The sequence below is a fragment of the Adiantum capillus-veneris genome, chromosome 10 (genome assembly GCF_014529385.1).
Source record: "Adiantum capillus-veneris isolate H3 chromosome 10, ASM1452938v2, whole genome shotgun sequence".
NCBI classification, from domain to species: Eukaryota; Viridiplantae; Streptophyta; class Polypodiopsida; order Polypodiales; family Pteridaceae; genus Adiantum; species Adiantum capillus-veneris.
Window position 1 is genome coordinate 115717599 of NC_140940.1, and position 19708 is coordinate 115737306.

The 19708-nt window shown below is 42.7% G+C and overlaps 1 protein-coding gene and 1 long non-coding RNA gene across 2 annotated transcripts; one reads left to right on the top strand and one right to left on the bottom strand.

Annotated features, from left to right (window-relative positions):
* Window positions 1-2597: 2597 nt before the first annotated feature.
* Window positions 2598-4870, bottom strand: LOC147449492 (phytosulfokine receptor 2-like). The gene is made up of 2 exons (XM_086522625.1): window positions 4664-4870; window positions 2598-4193 (listed from the first exon to the last, which is right to left on the bottom strand). Exon 2 carries the CDS (start codon window positions 4123-4125, stop codon window positions 2968-2970), a length of 1158 nt encoding a protein of 385 aa, XP_086378751.1. The 5' UTR covers window positions 4126-4193; window positions 4664-4870; the 3' UTR covers window positions 2598-2967.
* LOC147449493 (uncharacterized) lies at window positions 4123-5557 on the top strand. The gene is made up of 2 exons (XR_015189438.1): window positions 4123-4778; window positions 4879-5557. It is a non-coding gene; the product is annotated as an uncharacterized LOC147449493 (long non-coding RNA).
* Window positions 5558-19708: the final 14151 nt, after the last annotated feature.

Below are 19708 nucleotides of genomic sequence, written 5' to 3' on the forward strand. Positions count from 1 at the left end.
ATGACTCAGATCATGGATTCAATGCGGTTTGGTAACGCCCGAAGATGCTCTGTTGTATGTGCCCGAGCAAGAATGCAAAAAAGAGTTTCACGGCACTCTTCTTCTCTCTCAACGTGGGTGGCTGCATGGCAATGGGCGATGAGGTGCCAGAGCTAGGCGCGATGCCAGGGGCTCCTTCATAGGTTTTTTTTAAACTTATTCAGTGCTAGCAGATTCATGCGAGCCCTTCGCCCCCTTGGCTTATAGCAACGATTTTTGATGTTGACCGCCTGTGTTCGAACCCTGCAATCATACTCCTTTTAAAACGGGACTTCAGACGAGATGAAGAGGTAAATACCTCGTGTGGAGATGAGAATATCCCTGGCTATTGAATAAGTTTAAGAACCTACGAGTATGCTCAAGCTGCATGTAACTTTATACAATGCAAACAATCTATACAATCATAAAAGGGAGAAAGATCCCCCCCCTCCCACACACACACATGGTGAGTGCAACTTAATCCGATAGTGGCTTCTACAGCCCCGGTGACACAACGAACACAAAGGCAAAGAGAGAGAACATGCCATTGCACGAAAAAAAAAGAGAGAGAGGCAGCCAGTGGGATATAAAATTTGAAGCCGTGACTATAATCAAGAAGCCGAGATACTCTTTGCGCCACGAGAAGGCCTACGAGGGCACTGTGCACGGTCTTTTCATACACAGGCATATGCTCATCTTTAGAGTTTTAGACTTTCCATATTCATTCTTTCTTTTCTTTTGATGAGTTTTCTTGTTTTGCTAGAGCTTCCACTATGTACCTAGAAAATAGAAAAGCTTGCAAAACATCGAAACGCATAAGTGAAGGGTAAGATGGTACAAAATGAAAAGCTTCATGACAATAGAACGTCAAAAGACCATCTATTCTATATAGAAAGTAGTGTCCTTTTGTACACGAGCATATGTTCACCTTGAGAGTTTCCATATTTGTTCTTTCTTTCTTTCCACGTGTTTTCTTCTTCTTGCTACAATTTCCACAACGTACATATATATATATATATATATTAAGAGTAGAGCCGTTAGCCAAGCAGATGGCATGCAAAAAAAAAAAAAAAGAGTAGAGCCATTAGGCTAGTATTGTTCCACTTTTTGGTGCTATGAAAATACTTAGACTTAGTCATGCTATGATAATTGTCATATGTTATGGTATACCTGAAACACAAAATTCTCAAGTGAAAATTAAGAGGATATGAGGGTAAGACAATAGAATCAATAAAAGGTGTAGAGTATTTTCATAAACACAATAGCAACAGTCCTTTTCATTTTCCATCAAGAGATGTAACAGGGGCAGCTCTAGAGAAGGATGGGACGGTGTTTTGAGGCTCAAGGAAGAGGCATTCTGAAGATTAGAAGGTGAATTGAAGGAAGATAGGGGTACACACTCCAGCTTTGACATGCTAATGTGAAGTTCTCCACTTGTTGAGACCAAATGCCTGGCTAGGAAGAAACCAATCTTTGTAAACATGATGCAATGACATTCCTATCCCATAAAAGGAAAGCTTGATATGATTTTCACACGATTGCACAAATTTGATGGCAAAACATGTGTTACACATTATTGTTGCCATATGCCCAACCATAACTAAAAAGAGTTGTGGCCTTAAAAGGGCTTCCCCATAGACCCTCTCTAGGGGGGGGCTCTAAAAAAACATGGCAAAGTCCATAGGCCCTATAAGAAAGTGTGACATTTTTGAAGGCCCTTCACCTAAATTTTCTCCCAAGAAATGTAGGGGGTGCTTCAACCACCCCCCACATTATACAAACACCTTTTCAACTTGGTATAGGAGGCCAAAACGTTACAAATAGGGTGTATAATCTCAATCCAAACCTGCAGGATCATTGGGGCTTGGTTATACAGAGTATATGGGTACACAAATTTTGTGAAAGGGACCTTAACATTAAAGAGGGCCCTTTTCCATTAAGGGCCTATTGGGGAGCCCTCTTCGGGGGCCTTCACACAAACTAGACAGTGGCAAATCTAGAGGGCCCTCCGTATACGGGACCCCATTCCCATACACCTTAAGCACCGGATTAACTGCGGTGAACATCTTATAAGCACCTAGTGGGCCTTTAGATATTGGCACATCTAGAGGGCCCTCCAAATACAGGATCCCATTCCCATGCACCTCAAGCACCACATAAAATGGGACCCACATCTTAGAAACACCTCCAATGTAGTGGGCCTTAGAACCACCCCTTATATCTTAGAAGGGTCTCAAAGGGCCAGGGACCTTTACTTTTGGTGCTCATTTCAAATTTCACCCACCCACCACCTTGCTAGAGGCCAACCTTCAGGGCTTACAAATCAAGGGCCTTCCAATTTAGAAGGCCCTCCATTTCGGAAGGCGTATGTGCAAGGCTTCTTACCCCTTGCAACTTTCCTGAGCTTCCTCTTAACCATCACCAGCTGTACCCAATCCATTAATGCCCGCAAAACTCTCAGTACATATGAGGTAGCAAAAACCTTCATGAAGAAAGATGAATATCAAACAGACATAACAACCTTAGAGAGCACAGATCATCTCTACATGGTACACACTAGCCACCCAAAATACAGAATGTCCCAAACCAAAATGACAAGCATATAGCAGTAAAAACAGTCTCCATTGCCACCAAGGCAGTCGCTTTGCCATTAACACCCATGCTTGATGAACATGAATGAGAAAGATCTGTGTTACATATACCTTTTTGCTTACAACATAGTGGGTGGAAACACCCAGCGAGACTCTCTTGCTCTTCACCTCCATGCTGATGAGACTTCCTGATTCTTCCTTCTAAAAGGGGAGGCATATTTACCATGAGGAGAGTGAGGGTAAAACAAAAAATCTTGGGGAAGTACCAAAAACCTGCCTCTCCTAGCTGCTTTTCCCCAATGTCACTAGGAAGCTAATCATGCAAAATTAGCAAGGAAGATGAAACCATAAGAAAAGCTTAGCACACTGGCTTCATGGAATCTCTTTCCAGCCCAATTTGATCCAACCAATTGACCACATCCCCTATGGAGGGCCTCTTTGCAGGATCTAGGCTTATACATGGGCAAGCCACATCTAGGACTTGCAGCATCTGCTCTTCATGCCCCTTATTCAGCAAAGAAGTATCAAAGATTTCCTCTGCTCTGCCAATGCTTTGCCATTGGAGCACCCATGGAACAAGATCACCAGCCCCTTTTCCTTTACAGATATCGACAGGCCGCCTCCGTGTGAGTAACTCTAAAAGAACTACACCAAAGCTGTAAATATCTCCCCTTGGGGTTGCATTCAATGCATGACAATACTCTGGAGGGATGTACCCCAATGTACCGACCACCTCTGTTGTCACGTGTGTGTCTGTGGACATCATCAGCCTTGCCAACCCAAAATCCGCTAAATGAGCTTGGAATTTCTCATCCAACAGTATATTGCTGGACTTGATATCCCTATGCACAACATGGGGATCACATACCTGATGAAGGTATGCCAGCCCATGCGCTGCTCCTTGAGCTATCTTCAATCGTGTCGGCCAGTCGAGACAGTTGCCACCATCAATCCTCTCATGAAGCCAATAATCAAGGCTGCCGTTCTCCATATATGAATACAAAAGCAGCCTTTCATTGCCAATCTGCAAATACCCTTGTAAAGGAACCAAATTTCTATGCTGAGCTTTGGACAGAGTTTCCACTTCTGCCCGAAACTCACGTTCCATCTGTCCGCAATCCCCAGTCAGCTTTTTGATTGCAAGCTTTGTTCCATCTGCCAAGTCAGCTCTATAAACCAGCCCAAACCCTCCACATCCAACAATGTTTGCAGAATCAAAATTGTTAGTTGCTTTGAAAAGGTCAAAGACAGTTAGCTTCCCCCTGCTACAGAAAAGTTGAACAGAAGAGTCCAAAGCCTCTGCAAGATTTTGAGGGCCATCCAGGTCTTTAAAACTTACACTGCTGACGTATACCACGTTTCTTCTTGAAAGCCTCCAAGAGAACCAGGCTGACAAAACAACAAGCAAACCAACCACCAGGCACACTGGGACAAGAATGGCGATCCTGGCATTGAGACTTCTCTTTGAAAATGGGGCCAGTGAGGTGGACTTGGCTTTGTCATCTTGACATAACATCGATAGCGGTGGCCCACACAAATCAGCATTCCCTTCACGGTCACTGTGCACGGTCTCCTTCTTGGAAACTTCAAGGAGAGACCACAAATCAAATCGTCGTCATTCACAAACACACAAAGACACACACAAACACAAGTCATGTGCGCTCTAGGTATAAGTACATTGATCAAAGCTATCTCGATCCCTCATTCACGAGCGCGCGCGCGCACACACACACACACACTCGCAAAGTGCGCTGTGGGATAGAAAGCTCTCGCCTTGCTCGCTTCCTCTCTTTCTTTCTCTCTCTCTCTCACACACACACGCGCGCTGGATCGATCAAAGCTATTACCTGATCTCTCTCTCTCTCTCTCTCTCTCTCTCTCTCTCTCTCTCTCTCTCACACACACACACAGTGCAAATGACTATCGTTAAGCTTAGCGATTTATGCTGCGGCACTGCGATTTCCCAGCACCATCAGCTGCAGCAATTAGCGGGCCTCGCATCAAGTTGCAGGTATGATATTGGTGACGGGACCTTACGAAAGCCTGCTACAAACCTGTCGAATATTCCACAGCATCCACGACACAAGCGGCGCATCACAGCAGGAGCAGCCCGAGCTCTATGGCAAGACATCGTCGACTGCTGCCGCCATGTCACGCTTCAGCTTCTCTGTAGGATTCTTATGTGTGCGGTTATGCGTGTGTGGGTGTGTATATTGCAAAATTTTGCTGCTTTCTGTGAGGTGACCCGTTTTGCTGTTTGCTTTCTCAGGCGCAGGATCGTAGCAAAGCATCTACAAAAAACTTAAAGGTTCGGATTACTAATTTTTGATAGCGCGTTCTAATAAAGGGCAAAAGCTATTATTCAATAAAGCACTCAAGGCTGGGTCGGAGCCAGTGTTCGGGAAAAATCATTTTCACAAACATACAAAAATCCCTCCAAGACAAATCTAAATCCGAAATTTTACAATACTAGCTAGTATTTTTACAAAATTACACTATTTTTCATGTACATTAAGCGAATTTTTTTCCTTCTTGCCCTCCCATGAACCGGCTACTTTGATTTTACAACCGGCTCAAGGCTAAGCTCCGCCACACTTATCTCGAACACTGGTCAGAGCTTGAGGTTGGTTTTGTGGTTTTGTAATATTATGATGTGCTTACTTGAAACATGGGGACCAATAGAGAGACATTCAATTTGAATTATTTGAATTATCTGATAGGATTGACAGGTTTCAATGAAATTGATACGAAAAGATAGGTAATATCAAGCTCTTGTCATTCCGAATGTCATTCTAATAATAATTCCCATAAACTTTGGAAGTATTTTTCATTTACTTTTAAGGTGGCTTTGTTTTGGACCCTGATTGTTATTGGTCCCTTTACTCTAATATAGTTCACTCTCGTATTGTAAGTTTTACAAACAAAAGAAAAGAAAATGAGGTCTCAAAATGGTCTCACATTATTGCCCCCTCCCCTAGGGCCGAAAACCCTCCTTCTCACTACCTTTTTTTCCTAGAACTAGGAAAACCTACAAAGGAGAAGTATTAGAGGTAAGTTGGCTATACTTGAAGTTTTCACATTAATTTTTTATAAATTATTTAGGTGGTCTCCCCTTCAAATTTAAAATTTAGAGGTATATCTCAAATTTTGTAGGTCCGATTACACTAAGCCTAAGTTTTTGCTTTCTAAAAGAAACCTTAGTGTTGTGTTCAGTAAGGAGACTTTCATTGTTTTTAGTGCACAATGGAGATTTACTTTAAATGTTTATTTCACTTTCATTTCATATCGTCCCATGGTTTGACATTTTTTGCATTCTATTGTTTTAGAATGTTAAAGTGAGATTTCACTAGCATAATTCACATACACACATATATATATATATTAATGAGTTTTTTTAATTTCACATTTCATTTCTTAGTTTCACACGTCTTGGCGTTTCTTACATTCTATAACTTAATTCTAGTTAATATTCATGAAAGTCTCTTTTATTAAGTGATCGTCGACTCAATTTCCTTCGCACAAAGAAGCGAACCAAAAATACTAGCATAAATTTAAAATTTGTAGGATTTGAACTATTTTCTCACATATTTCATCAGGTTTTCTTCCCTTTACCATGGTTTGCAACTAGATAGTTTCCATTTTCAACAGGCTCAAGGTTAAGTTGAGGCAATCCTTTCCTGAACACTGATTCTACTTAAACTCAACCTAACGATTTTATCACGTTCTAATTATTTTAGAAAGCCATTGCACGATTCTTTCACTTGTTTTATGAGCGGTGATCATTGCTCCTCGTGGATTTAAACCAATGTTATGGAACTCAAAATAACTAGCCTCTGGAATACTCACACTGAGGTGTCTTCCTTTTTGTATACTTGTTGTCTGATTGAAACTCTTTATGGATTTTGCTAGATTTGGGCATGTCTACAACAACCATGTCTTCTAACTACGAGCAATTTTAAGCTGTTTGCAAGTCCAAAGAGATAAACACTAACATTCTAGTCAAATTATTAGTTGACTTATTAATGAGAATTAGCATCTTTTTTTGTTGTTGTTGCAGAGTCACGGAGTGGCTATCCTTGTGAAATAAGAGGATGACAATAAGAACGAATGATTTGATCAAGCAATAAAATCGTGAGCGAGAATTAGAGCATGTAGATTTAGGGATACAACGCTCTCATAGAAATCTTTCTAAAGGACTCATGAGGCCTAATGAACTCTATTACAATGTATTAAGAGCTCTGTCAAATTTAATTATATGTTTGTGAGCTATGAAGTCTAATTAGTCCTATGCAAGTTAAGACGCGTAATATTAAATAGTATATGTTGATTCCGGATTGGTATCGTATGGGTATTGTGCAAAAATCATGATAGTAATACGATACCAATCCCCCTAGCTTTAGAGCTCCCCTCCCTCCTTACCCCCCCCCCCCCCCCGCCGCCCTTGTGTAGGGATATTTTGACTTTGTGGAACACAAGCACCTTAGTCACACAAGCACGACAAAGCACCTCAAGCTTGGGTAGTGTTCCCTCAAGTAGCTCAAGCTCCCTAGTCAGCAAGCACGACAAGCACCTCAAGCATCTTAGTCAACAAGTACCTCAAGCACCTTAGTCATCAAGGATGACAAGCACCTGAAGCAATTTAGTTAGCAAGCAGGACAAGCACCTCAAACTTGGGCCGGGTTCCCACCTCAAGCACAACCCTAGCTTACCTATGGTCAAAGGACTTTTAACAGTAGCCATTGGAGATCTTCAATGAAGCTAACCCTGAGGTTTTTAAGCTCCATTAGTTAACCTTTCTCTTTGACAGATTATCTCTCATTTGGGCCCCTTTACCATTGTCCCCGTGTCGAGATAGACCCAAAAGCATATGTCTATATTTTAACACTTGTTCCCGTCTATTCTCCCACATTAAATGATCAGTTTAATTTGGGAAAATCATTTGAGTTTATTAGATATTAGATTTATGTCATATAGCATAGTTGGCTTGGTCATACGAGTCAAAAATAAATGAAGGAACTTCAACATTTGGGGTACTTGCCAGTCTTGAACTATTCTAATGGTGTGAGCATTGCATTTATGAAAAACTCACTAAGGTTATCTCTTTGCCATTGAATAGAAAGTCAGTGAATCCTCTAAGCTTGGTACATAGTGATTTGTGTGGGTGTATGCCACATACATCTCTAATGGGGACGCTATATTTCTTAACATTCATAGATGTCTCCACTCAAAAGGTGTGGGTCTACCTCTTGAAAAGGAAAAACAATTTTTTTTTTGTATTTCAAAAATTCCTTGCAATGGTAGAGAACCAATGAGGCAAGAACTTGAAGGCTTTATACATTAACAACGGGGAGAGTACGTTGTGAAGGATTTGGTGGTGGCCTCTATAACACCTCCATTTTCACAAGATATATGAGGAAAAGTAAAGTAGCTCTCACAAGAGGATGGGATTTGATCTCCACTCACAAACTCACACAACCTTGTACATGCAAAACCCACCTACATTCAACTAGGTCCCCTCTACACTGCCATAGCTCTCTTTACATTGCCACTTGACTCGCCTGCTACCCACAAGCTTAGAATTTGAAGATGTGGTCAACAGAGAAAATGTAGCCCATAAGCTGGTTAATCACCTCAAAGGTTTTCATGATAATTGGATCTATCACCAGTGATATAGGATTTTTTGAGTGGACCCCAGTCTTCCCACTTTTCTCACAAAGTAACCCATAGTCATCTCTCACCTCCTTTCCCACTTCCACACACACACGCGCACACACACACACACACACACACACACACACACACACACACACACTCACTCATTCGTCTCAATCCCTCACTCAAACCTTCACCTTCCATGGTTTCCCTCACCTTCTTCACCATTAACCTCCCCTCTTACTTCCACAACTCTCATATGAGCTCTACATGTACATACAGCATCTCTATGCCTCTCTCTATTACTTCCAAAGTACAATTCCATCTTACCCCTCTCTATATACATAAAATTCAACAAGTAAACCATGCTTAACCTCCGCAAATTGAGATATTTCATCAACCTAATTTCCATTTTCATCACGATAATCAAACTTGACGACGGTGGCATAAAGAAGAGAAGAAGACGAAGAGGATCGATAGTCATTTTGAGAACCTACACAAGTAAGGCCTTCTTCAATCTTCACCATCACAAGGATTTTCTCACTTCATTCAACCATCTTACTTCAACCATCCACCTCATTTCACCCATTATAAATATAACATTAACTTTCTAGTGATTACTAACACTAACCACTAACATACTAACACAAAATAGCTATTGACCTAACCATAAAAGAAACCTCACCTCAAGACATGTGCATAGTAACTCTCTCTCTCTCTCTCTCTCTCTCTCTCTCTCTCTCTCTCTCTCTCTCTCTCTTCTATCATTTCTTAAAACTCTACTTTCACCTTATCTACCATCAATAATTCTCTCTTTTGAGCCCACATCCATGACTCAAGTAGACAAAGAAGGCCCACAATGTTAATGATTTGTTAGCTTGTAAATTAGGATTTCCAATAATCTTAATGAGGGGTGACCAACCTATAAATAGGCCCCTCTCATTCTTGTAAAACAACCTCCAATATCTCACATAGCACCCCAACACCCTATGCGCGAGGAGAAACTTAGGCGGAGCAACCACTTTGTGAGCTTCACTTTTGGTATAAGAGAAGCTTTCAAGCTACACATTGCAAGTGAGAGAGTTCAAAAAATCTCAAAACCACTATTGTATATGATGCTCCATCATCAATAAATTGAGGTTTGGTGCATCAAAGATGTGATTCGACGTTCAAATCTTCATCCTTCCATTTGTGCAATATGGTTTGGTGAATTCAGGTGACTTGTGTATCTTGAGTTTCTATCGTTTGATCTTGGTTTAGAAAGTGTCTTTAGTGTGTTTTCATTGCCAATTTTGTGTCCATTGTAAGAGGGTATTGTGGTGAGAGGTCTCCCACACCCTAAGACAGTGTGTGTGTGTTGGCAATGTTTAGCATTCACTAAGCATTGAGTTAGTTTTAGACAAGCTCTACGATAGCATCATAATGAGCCATCTCCATTTGTAAATCGCAAATAAGGTATTACGCAAGATTCATTCCTCTCTCTCTTCAAGTTGCTCTAGCTCTCTCTGGTCCATTTTGTGTATGCCTTGGTGTGAGGTTGCTTGTGTGTGTTTTGTGGCGCATCTTCTTAGTTGTTACAAAATCTCTGTTGCGTCCTAGTTTGCATACCATAAGTAGGTTGTGCCCCTATCTTGTTTGGGTTTGGCTCTGGGTGTGTTGTTGTGTTGTGCTTGTGGTTGCCCTTGCCCCAATTGAGCAGCACGGGAGCCTTGAGGGATGTTTAGAGGTCGCCTCTCTTGTTGCCCACCCCGGACCGCCTCACTAAATTAGAATAAAAAGTTAGTAAGAGATATAGAAGGGGGCTCGTCCCTTGTGGTAACGAGATACAAAGCAAGGAGTATAATAAATTAGGAGCTTATATGAAAGGTTTAGAGCATTCCCACTAGCTCGATTTAGCTTCATTGGAGTTATAATTCCAATTCAAGGGGTGAGTGTACTTGCATATAAGTAAATAGTAAAATGAATTAGCAATGGGTGTCTAAATCTAATTCCAAATTTTTCATGTACAAACGTATGTGATAATTGATGATGGCAATGTGGACTCATCTTTTAAAGATGAATCAGTGCAAAAGGACTCTGCACCGAACTCAACGCATTTCAAAATGAGCATTTCATTGCAACATGCTCATGATTACAAAAAATTCGTTTAGCAAATATGGATCGGGTTGTGGGTGAAGTTTGGACAATAATATGAACACAATATTCATGCCTGATTATATTGAAGGTGTTGTATACTTTGCTACCATATGCATGCCTAGTTATATTGAAGGTGATGTATAACTTTACTACCATATGCATGTCCGAGTACCATATTTATATTTTCAAATTCCCTCCGAGTGGACAAATTGTTCATAGACTTGGAGAACTACCCTCCGATGGGAAATGTTTGAGCCAATATTGATGCCATGGGGTGTAAGCATGTTAACGTGTCACTGAAAATGTTGTCCGGGAAAATGCTAGGTAGGAGTGCTTGTTAGCATATGTTGAGAAGCCAAGACAATGTCCATGTTCAAATTAAAATGTCCATAAACAATTATTTCTATTCAAATGGGGCCTCTTTTTCGGTTACTAGGGTCGCGGGTTCATGGACTTGCATGCATGCTTAGCTCCTGCACTCGCTCCCTCTCTCTCTCTCTCTCTCTCTCTCTCTCTCTCTCTATCACACACATACACATACACACACACAAAGGCATGTTGAGGTCCTACTCTCTCTCTCTCTCTCTCTCTCTCTCTCTCTCTCTCTCTCTCTCTCTCTCTCTCTCTCTCTCTCTCTCTCTCTCTCTCTCTCTCTCTCTCTCTCTCTTGCGCACGCGCGCGCACACGCACGCGCGTAGTCTTGCTCTTGGGATAGTTTCCTACGATGTTAAAATTCTATTCTTCTTCTTCTTCCTCTTCTCTCTCTCTCTCTCTCTCTAGCTGGCTCTGACCTACCCTCCTATCTATTTTCCCCTTCACCTCTCATCTCCATAAAGCTATGGAGAACCAGACAACAATATTTCCACTACCTCCAATGTTGGATATGCAGACACCATGTTCAATGTTTGTCTGTAAATTTCCAGTGTTAACTTATGATGCATGCATACATGAAATTTATGTGATTTCAAGTAATTAATGCTTTATGTCTGTTTGCAGTCTTCAAGAGAAACTTGCAGAAGGGATCCATTACAAGTGATAAATCACAACACCCAAGATCGAGCTCTTTTTGTGATTAGGAAATACGAGAGATAAAGAAACAGGAAACAGAGGGAGTAGAAATAGATGCAGGGTGAGCAAGGACATCATGCCCTCAATGATGAGGAGAAAAAGAAAATCTCCTCTGAGATTGTGATAGCTTTCAAGAGGAGGACTGAAGGTTTTGAGACAAAAGTAAAAGAAGAAATCTAGAATCTAGTTGTTGAACATTCATTTGTTCAGGCAATCCAAGAACATTCCTTAGTGGAGGAGGCTGCTGTGTAGAGTTCAATTGTCTCCAAATGTCCGCAACACATTGGCTACTTTCAAGCAACCAAGTACTAACGAGGAGTTGTTTTTAAAAGATGCACGGTTGCAGATGATGTTGAATTCAAAGGATAACATGCCTATTGCAAACATCTCAGGGGTCCTTAAGTTGATCGTTGCTCCTTGCACAAAACGAAATCACGGATGAAGTCTGTTATCAATGGTGGATTGTTTTTATTGGTTGCATGTCACAAGCAACGCCGTCATAGCCCTAACATAAACAAAATCAAGGAATTGGTCCACACATTTTGGAGAGAGGAGACTTGAATATCCCCCAACAAGAAGGATGTTTTGTCAAAAGAGAATGGGGAGGAAAAGCTACATAAGACACCCTGTGCACCTCTTGGATGAGCCTCAGGTGACCAAGCCAATTGATATGCCATAACTTTGGTATTATATGCATTAGTGCAACCAAAGTGTGTAGACCATAGAAGATGGCATGGGAAGGTATATGTAGGCTAGAAAAAGCATGGTAGAGGGCTAGAGTAGCTACAAAGATCATGGGTTGACACGCATCAACGAATATGTATGGCTGATGTGGTTTACAGGCCAAGGAAGGATCCAAGAGGGGCAAATTTGGGGATCAGATGAAGGAGGTTCAAGGTGAACTCTCTGGGCCTATAAATGTAGATCTTTAGTTGCTAAAGGAGCAGGTCTAGACGGCTCATGAAACAGAGCTACGAAACCCAAGATATTGGAGTTTGAAGGTGCAGTGCATTGCATTGTAGATCCTTGCCACACACAGGGCATACTGAGTAGATGTCAGTGTATAGGCGGGTAGTGCTCAATTTATGGAGGATACTCGTCTTTTCATCTTGCAGATGAGGGTACGAATTGCAGGTTATGGCCAGTTGAGGTTTTTTCGGGGGCCCGGTTTGTGCCCACCTGACCGCATGGGGATTCGGGCCATCGGGCATCATTTTGGGTTTGACAAGATTGTAGAAGGTAGAGCATGTCATATGGAGTAATAAGTCGTTGCTTGTCAATCAGGTACTTGAGAAAGAATTATTGCAAGTTAAAAATGATGCCAAAAGGCGGTAGTGTAGTTCCAAGTAGTTTGTTGTAGGTTTTGGCGGTCTCGATTGGTGTGCCCGAAAAATTTCAATGGGAGAAAGGATTTGGCGAATTGAAGTTAGGACGACGGACTATAGGTAGCACTTTACAGCCCGTCAACAGGTTTTATGGAAAAGTACTTGGCAAGCAGCTCAAGTTGGGAACAAAAGACTTGGGAAGGCCATAAAGCCAACGCGTGCCACGTGGTGGATACAAGCCCTACATGCGAATTCAAAAGGGGTTTCATAAGGCTACATATCCTAAGGCATCACCCTTCAGTAGTATCAAACTGAGAGAGAAAGATTGCTCTCTCCGAGGCCATGGAGACTGCCAATTGGGCCTAGAGGGCATTCCAAAGAGGTGTCCGGTGTTAGTGGAGAAAGAGAGATAGTTCAAGAGGGTTCAAGGCGGTCTAGACTGTAGTTCCAAGCAAGAAACATGGCGAGTTGTCCACCATGAAAATGTTTCCAAAGGGAGTATGCCAAGTGCTAGCAATGCAACAAAAATGCTAATATGAGCTCAAGTTGAAGTGCACGAGCTAGAGAGCTCACATTTGTTCTTTTTTTTTTTGGGCCCCCTTTGATTAAAACGGTGTAAAAATGATATTGAAAGGGCTTTTTTCCATTTAAGCTTTTTGCCAAGGTAGTCTTTTCTAGTGTGTATTTTGGCCTGTCCTTCCCCATTCTCTTCTTTGCTTATCTGCGTGTGTTGCCGAGCATGTGTCGGCATGCAAAGAGAGATAGAGAGAGTCTATGTACGTGTGCAAGGATGTGAATTGGGCAGAGCAAAATGATTGAGATTTTTTGGTGCATTGCAAAGCATGTGTGCGTATGGTCATGTGCAGGCAGTGGTTTGCTTGCGGATTGTATCCACTTTTGAAGGTGAACTCTAGTGGATTGGGGCGATGTATATAGACTGAGCTATAGTGAGGCATTATGTTGTGTGCTGGGTGTGTGCCCCTTTTTCCCCCTATCCATCTTCTAGTGCCCCCATTGAGGAGCTATCTGATGCTATAATTTGAGGTTGAATGTGGTGTTTGGTAGCCAACAAAGCGGTTGGCTGATCATCAAAGTGTTCGATGGTCAAATTTGAAACTGGTAGAGATGGTGGAGCTAGATTTTGGCCCCATATTTACCGGCGTTGAAGATCCCGAGGATTGGTTAGCAGATTTTGAGTTATGGCTGTTGTCAATGCACATGTTGACGAATGAGAAAAAGCTGCAGACGGTGCTGTTTTTGATGCGCGAACGAGCCAAGATTTGGTTTGATGGTTTAAAGGTCAGTGATCGATGATCATGGCAAAGGTTGCGAAGTCAGTTTTCGGAGCGGTTTCGAGAAGTGATTACTGCAGAGAAAGATAGAGCAAAGCTGAAGGCAGTACGCTAGGATGTGAGTAAGGATTTTTCTATTTTCATTGAGCAGTTTGAAGCCTATTGGAAGCAGTTATAGGTTGCTACTGGGGTAAAATAAAACAATATTTAAAGATGTCAAAGTTGCTAGAGTGCTTGCATCCGAGGATTAAAGAAAAGGACAAAGACGGTGCTGATACAGATGAGGACATGGTTTGTCTAGCCAAGATGAAGAGTAGAAAGATAAAGCAAAATCAGGAGTTGGGCGTGTTGAAGCCTGCAGATTATGTGTCTGTTGCATAGGTAGCAAAGTGTTCTTTGGTCTGACGAAAGGCAAATCCAATTGTTTGAAGTGCAGGGCCTACTGAGGTAAGGTCTATGGTTGGGTTATGTTCCTTGGAGGTTTCCAGTTTGTGATGTGCATGTACCAAAGGTGGACGAGCTTGTCAACGAGGAGAAGCTCCATGTCGAGGTGAACCAAGGTGCAAAAGCGGTAGCGAATGTTGAGGTTCTAGTGCAGCTTGAAGAGGTAAAGCTTGTTCTTGTGAAAAGTTTACATGAAAGGATAGCAAAATGCAATGGGGTTGCAGATATCAAGGGTTCAGAAACATGTGGAGGATTTCTAGCAAAGTCGTGGAGATGATAAAGCTTTTGTGGAGCAACAAGCAGGTGAAGATGCAGATACGAAGTCAATATATGATGTCGATGATGATGAAGATACAAGCTCGAGTTACTGGGAGACAAGTGAGGAGGATGAGCGGATGAGTCCACATCCTATGGCGAGGAGACACAGTTTGACAAACCTGAGTTGGTAAAGGTAAAGCTGCCTTATTATGTGTTTGATGATATGGTAGAAGCCTATGTTCAAGAAGAGCAGGGAACATAGCAACCCGATGTGCATGATGGAGACCAAGTGGAGCGGTCTAGGCCTACAAATGATGTTATGCATGTAAAGATGGAGTATGGTGCCATGCTAATGGCCATCTTGATGAAAGTGGCGGTGGAATGTGCCATGGTGGTGAAATAGGTGCAAAAGTCTTTCCAGGAGGGTTAGAGCAGCCGTGCTTATGGAGGAAGACAAAGATGATGCAATAGAGAACAAGTTTCTCTCTTCCTTGGTGGAGAGCATGATGTAGTGGTAGAAGAGGTGATTGAAGAGTAGGTGGTTGAAGTTGAGAAGCAGGTGGTGCTGATCGACCTTGAAGGGCCAATTGATGAGGAAGGGCTCGATGATGCTGGAATCAAGTGTGTGGCCAAAGAGGAGGCTGTGTTGCCAAAGACGGTGGAGACTCCAATTCAACAGACATGTTGAGTGGTGGATAAAGGAGAATCCCAGACAATGGTCTTTCTTCCATTGAAGGTATGTGAGATACATGAGGGATGGTTTAGCAGGTGCAAGGGGCTTTGGTTGAGGCCTCCACTTTACTTGGATGGGAGGGAGGGTCAGACATGTGTTCAAGCTTGGTGTCAGGTACATGATTTTTCGATGGTGATATGCTTGGTGCTTCTTGGTATGGAGTAGAAAGTTTGCACAGGGATTCTTGGAGTGTTGAAGGTAGGTTATGGGTAGCCTACACACAATGATGGTCTATGTGCTTGGGTACGGAAATATGGTGGGCAGTTAGAGATGGATGGAAGAAAACAATGGCAGGTGTTTGAACTCGGTAGAATCTACATGATGCAGGGGATGGGGAAACCCACTTGAAGGTTTGGTAGTAGGCAGAATAAGACTATCTAAATATGGTTATGGTTTTCTCATAGAATGTGTGTCAGGTTTTGCAGCTAGAAGTGGAATAAAGCTCTTTTTTTGGTTGAGCATGAATTCTCAACTAGGGGGTGTGCAATGAGTGCCAAAGTGTTTCGACCATAGAAGATGGCATGGGTAGGTATGTGCAGGCTAGTAAAAGCATGGCAGAGGGCTAGAGGAGCTACAAAGATCATGGGATGACCAATAACAGCGGATATGTATGGTTGATGCCGTTTACAGGACAAGGAAGGCTCCAAGTGCGTCTCATTTGGAGAGTAGATGAAGGAGGTTCAAGGTACACTCTTTGGGACTATAAATGTAGAGCTTGAGTTGTTGAAGGAGCAGGTCCAGACGGCTCATCAAACAGAGCTATGAAGCCCAAGATATTGGAGTTTGAAGGTGCAGTGCATTGCAGGACCTTGACCGACAGGTCTTGGCAAGTGGATGCCAGTGTATAGGTTTGTAGTGAGTGATTTATGAAGCATGCTCATCTTTTCAGCTTATGGATCAGGGTATAGATTGCAAGTTATGGCCAATTGAAGTTTTGTTGGGGGCCACGTTGGTGGCCACCTGACCGCATGGGGATGCGGGCCATCGGCATCATTTTGGGTTTGACCAAATTCTAGAAGGTAGAGTGTCGTGCCAAGGGAAAGGCTCGGTGGTCAATGACCAGGCCCAAGGAGCCAGTTGCAAGTGTGGATAAGGAATGAGGCCCAATGGGCTATTTAATGGGAGGTTAGGAGGCTCATTCTCAGGTAGTCCCACGAGGGGAATTTCACTGGTATCAGACAAAGGGCTATTTTGGGCATGAGGGGCGTGGAGACACCCTTGCATGTTCATGAAAACTAAGGGGTCAAGGAGATTACAGGCGAGCATGGCCGCTTAACAGGCAGAGGGATATGGCTTGAGGACCATGGGCAAGTGCCCTTAGTTGGGAAGAGGACTGAGGTCAACCCCAGCAGAACTATGCGTGCTTAGGCTAGTTAGATGTGCACGATGGAGATCAGGAGATCGCATTTGATGATGGAGGTGTGTTGCGCCTTGTAGAGTGCGAGCTCTCCCTCGTTTTCCTCCTCTACACTACAGCCGTTGCCTCCATGGTTTTACCCATTGTTCAAACACGGTCGCCCAAGGTCACCTCTTGGACATTAGTTTTAAGGTACAAGGGAGTGTGCCCACCCTAGGCACACCCCTCCTTCATCCGAGCGGCAACACCATGTGTCAAAGGGGAAGTTGGCAAGGCCAACACGGACTGGAAATTACAAAAATTGGACAAACCCCATACCAAAGCCATGCAAGGCACGGTGGTATGGATAATCATGGCCGTGCAAGGAGATCCACTTACGATCTCAAAGATTCATCATGAGCCTACTTGAAGAATTTACCATGGGGACTTTCTCGAGACGGGACAAGACATGATGAGCATGAAATTACACGTACGGTCTATGGTCGCCAAGGCACAAATGTTTGGCTTGACAGCTTAATCATTTTGTTTACAAAAATGGAAACTCAGGTATGCTTTGTTTGTGCTATTGATGTAATTTTTTATGCTTTGAGTATGGAAATTATCAGGGAGCACATGTTCAAGTGCCCTCGAGTTGACAAGGTCGTGGGCCATAAGCTAGGACTTGAGGATGAGGTTGCCTGGAAACAAAGGCAAGTACTACAGGGCATGTGACTTTTCAAATCAAGTTATGCGACAAGGTTGATCAATATTGCAATTCCAAGAAGCCGACAAGGTTCTATTTCCATAGTTTGGTGTTTTCATTTTGCTAGGGCATGGCTCCTAGACAAATTTTCCAAAACCCAATGCACTCTTGATATTCCATTTTTTTCCAAACTGCATGGCAATGGGTGCACACCGCAAGAGGCATGCAATCAAGATGGGAAAGTCCCCATCTTGAATTTGTAAGACATGCAAATGCTATGAGCCACATTCGAGACGGGAAAAGTCCCCGTTCCAGCTTGAGAAGTCGAAGGGGGTTTCTCTCCATCGCATTCTAGATTTTCATTGTTGCTTGGATATGATTCCTCAACTAAGTTTTCCAGAGGTTCCGTCAATTGAGACAAATCTATCAGGTCAAGGACATCCGTAATCATGCCAAGTAGATACAAGGTACCTCTATTGCAAGTATTTTTCTGTTTTTCAATACAGTGTACAATTTGCCAAGGTAAATTATTTGTGAATGCTCGACACGGTTGACTTTCTTTTTTTATACCATTATAAATCGGCAAGAGTATCTCGTAGCTATGTGCACCAGAATACATGAGTACTTATGTCAAGCAAGGCTTCTCTTTTGGTATTTGGCATTGCCATTTTCATAGTTTGGAATATGCTCTTAGCATACGAACCTGGGAAAACTTGCCAAGATGTTTGCTGGTTTCTACATACCATACGTGTGTATATTATACATACACTCACTCATTCGAGCAGTTTCGAGCAACTTATCAAACACCTGGCCACTGTTAATAAGTTTCAAGTTATGTTTATTTTCTGTCTATGTTTTACTTTTCATTCTGGAAAATACCTCTGTGCTGAGCAGAGCAAAGTTCTTGGGTAGACTCCATACGCATCCACTGTACAAAGCAACGTGCTTTGCTTGTCTTCAGGTGAAGCACACCATCTCTCATGTGCCCAGGTATTATCGATTGACTATCGATCAATGATAATGGCACACATATTTAGCACTCCATGGATAGAAGCTCACAGGAAATGCTGCAACGTGACATATCCATTCCAGTGTAAGTGTGCACAGCACGTATACCAACGGCTCACATGGTTGCGGCTATCATGGAAGCCAAGGTCTTCTTAGTCTATTTTTTTTCTTTTCTTTGTATGCATGGCATACTCGTATGATGGCCCTACAACAACCATCATTGCATACGCTTCCGCTCTAGCACTAGCTACTCTGTCAAGGACGACCTCACTTGTTGTTTTTAGACAAATTTCATTTTTATGTTTAGTCACAGGCAACATGCCATACATCTGCACCCTAATATAGTCACGCTCACATACAAGGTAAGTGGGTCAAGGTGTGACTACTGGTACCTCTCTCTACGAGAGCATGGTACAATTACAATGATGTACACTTATAGGATAAGCTATGACACAAGCACAGTTTGCACTCAAGCATTTAAAAAGGGCATTCAACACATTGGAATAAGGGGTTTTCCTCAGCCAAGCATTCTCTCTCTCTATCTCTCTCCAGTTTCTATGCGGTGTCAGGAGTTTTTTGGAGCAAGGGATTGCGCATATGTACATACCCATGCATGGTGCATCAAATAAAGAATTGCCCATTTTCCAGAGCCAGGTGGTTACGTGGGGCCCACATGTGTACAGGTAGGACACCATGTACATAGTGCATCGATTTTCATCGTTACTAGTACCATTGTGTTTTTCTACAATAAAGAGGAGTTGGTAGCACGTAAAACTTCTCGAGGAAGCTATCCACGGGCCGACGACGTGAGGTCAGCAGGTGCGTCAGATGGCATCTAGTGGCGTCAGGAGGGCGAACGAGGTCAATATTTGCACGCAGATGAGGACGGACACAACATGGGTGTTTGCTTGTGAGAATTATGCAGAAAGGTCATCATGAGGACCTTTTTTTGGGGCCACTTCACGTGGTGGTGAGGTGCATTATTGGAAAAAAGCTAAGTGCCAGGTGTGCGAATGATGCAAAAAGGTGACAACTATGCACTGCGAGGTCAGTTTTTGGCCTGTTCGGGGTCCGTTTGAGGTCATCTAAAAGGCCAAGGGTGCCCAACTAAAAAATCTAAGTGTGGGAACTGAAAAAACAGAGA

Bases quoted from the DNA above. Each gene is read 5' to 3' on its own strand.
- LOC147449492 (XM_086522625.1), bottom strand. From the start codon at position 4,125: ATGTTATGTCAAGATGACAAAGCCAAGTCCACCTCACTGGCCCCATTT.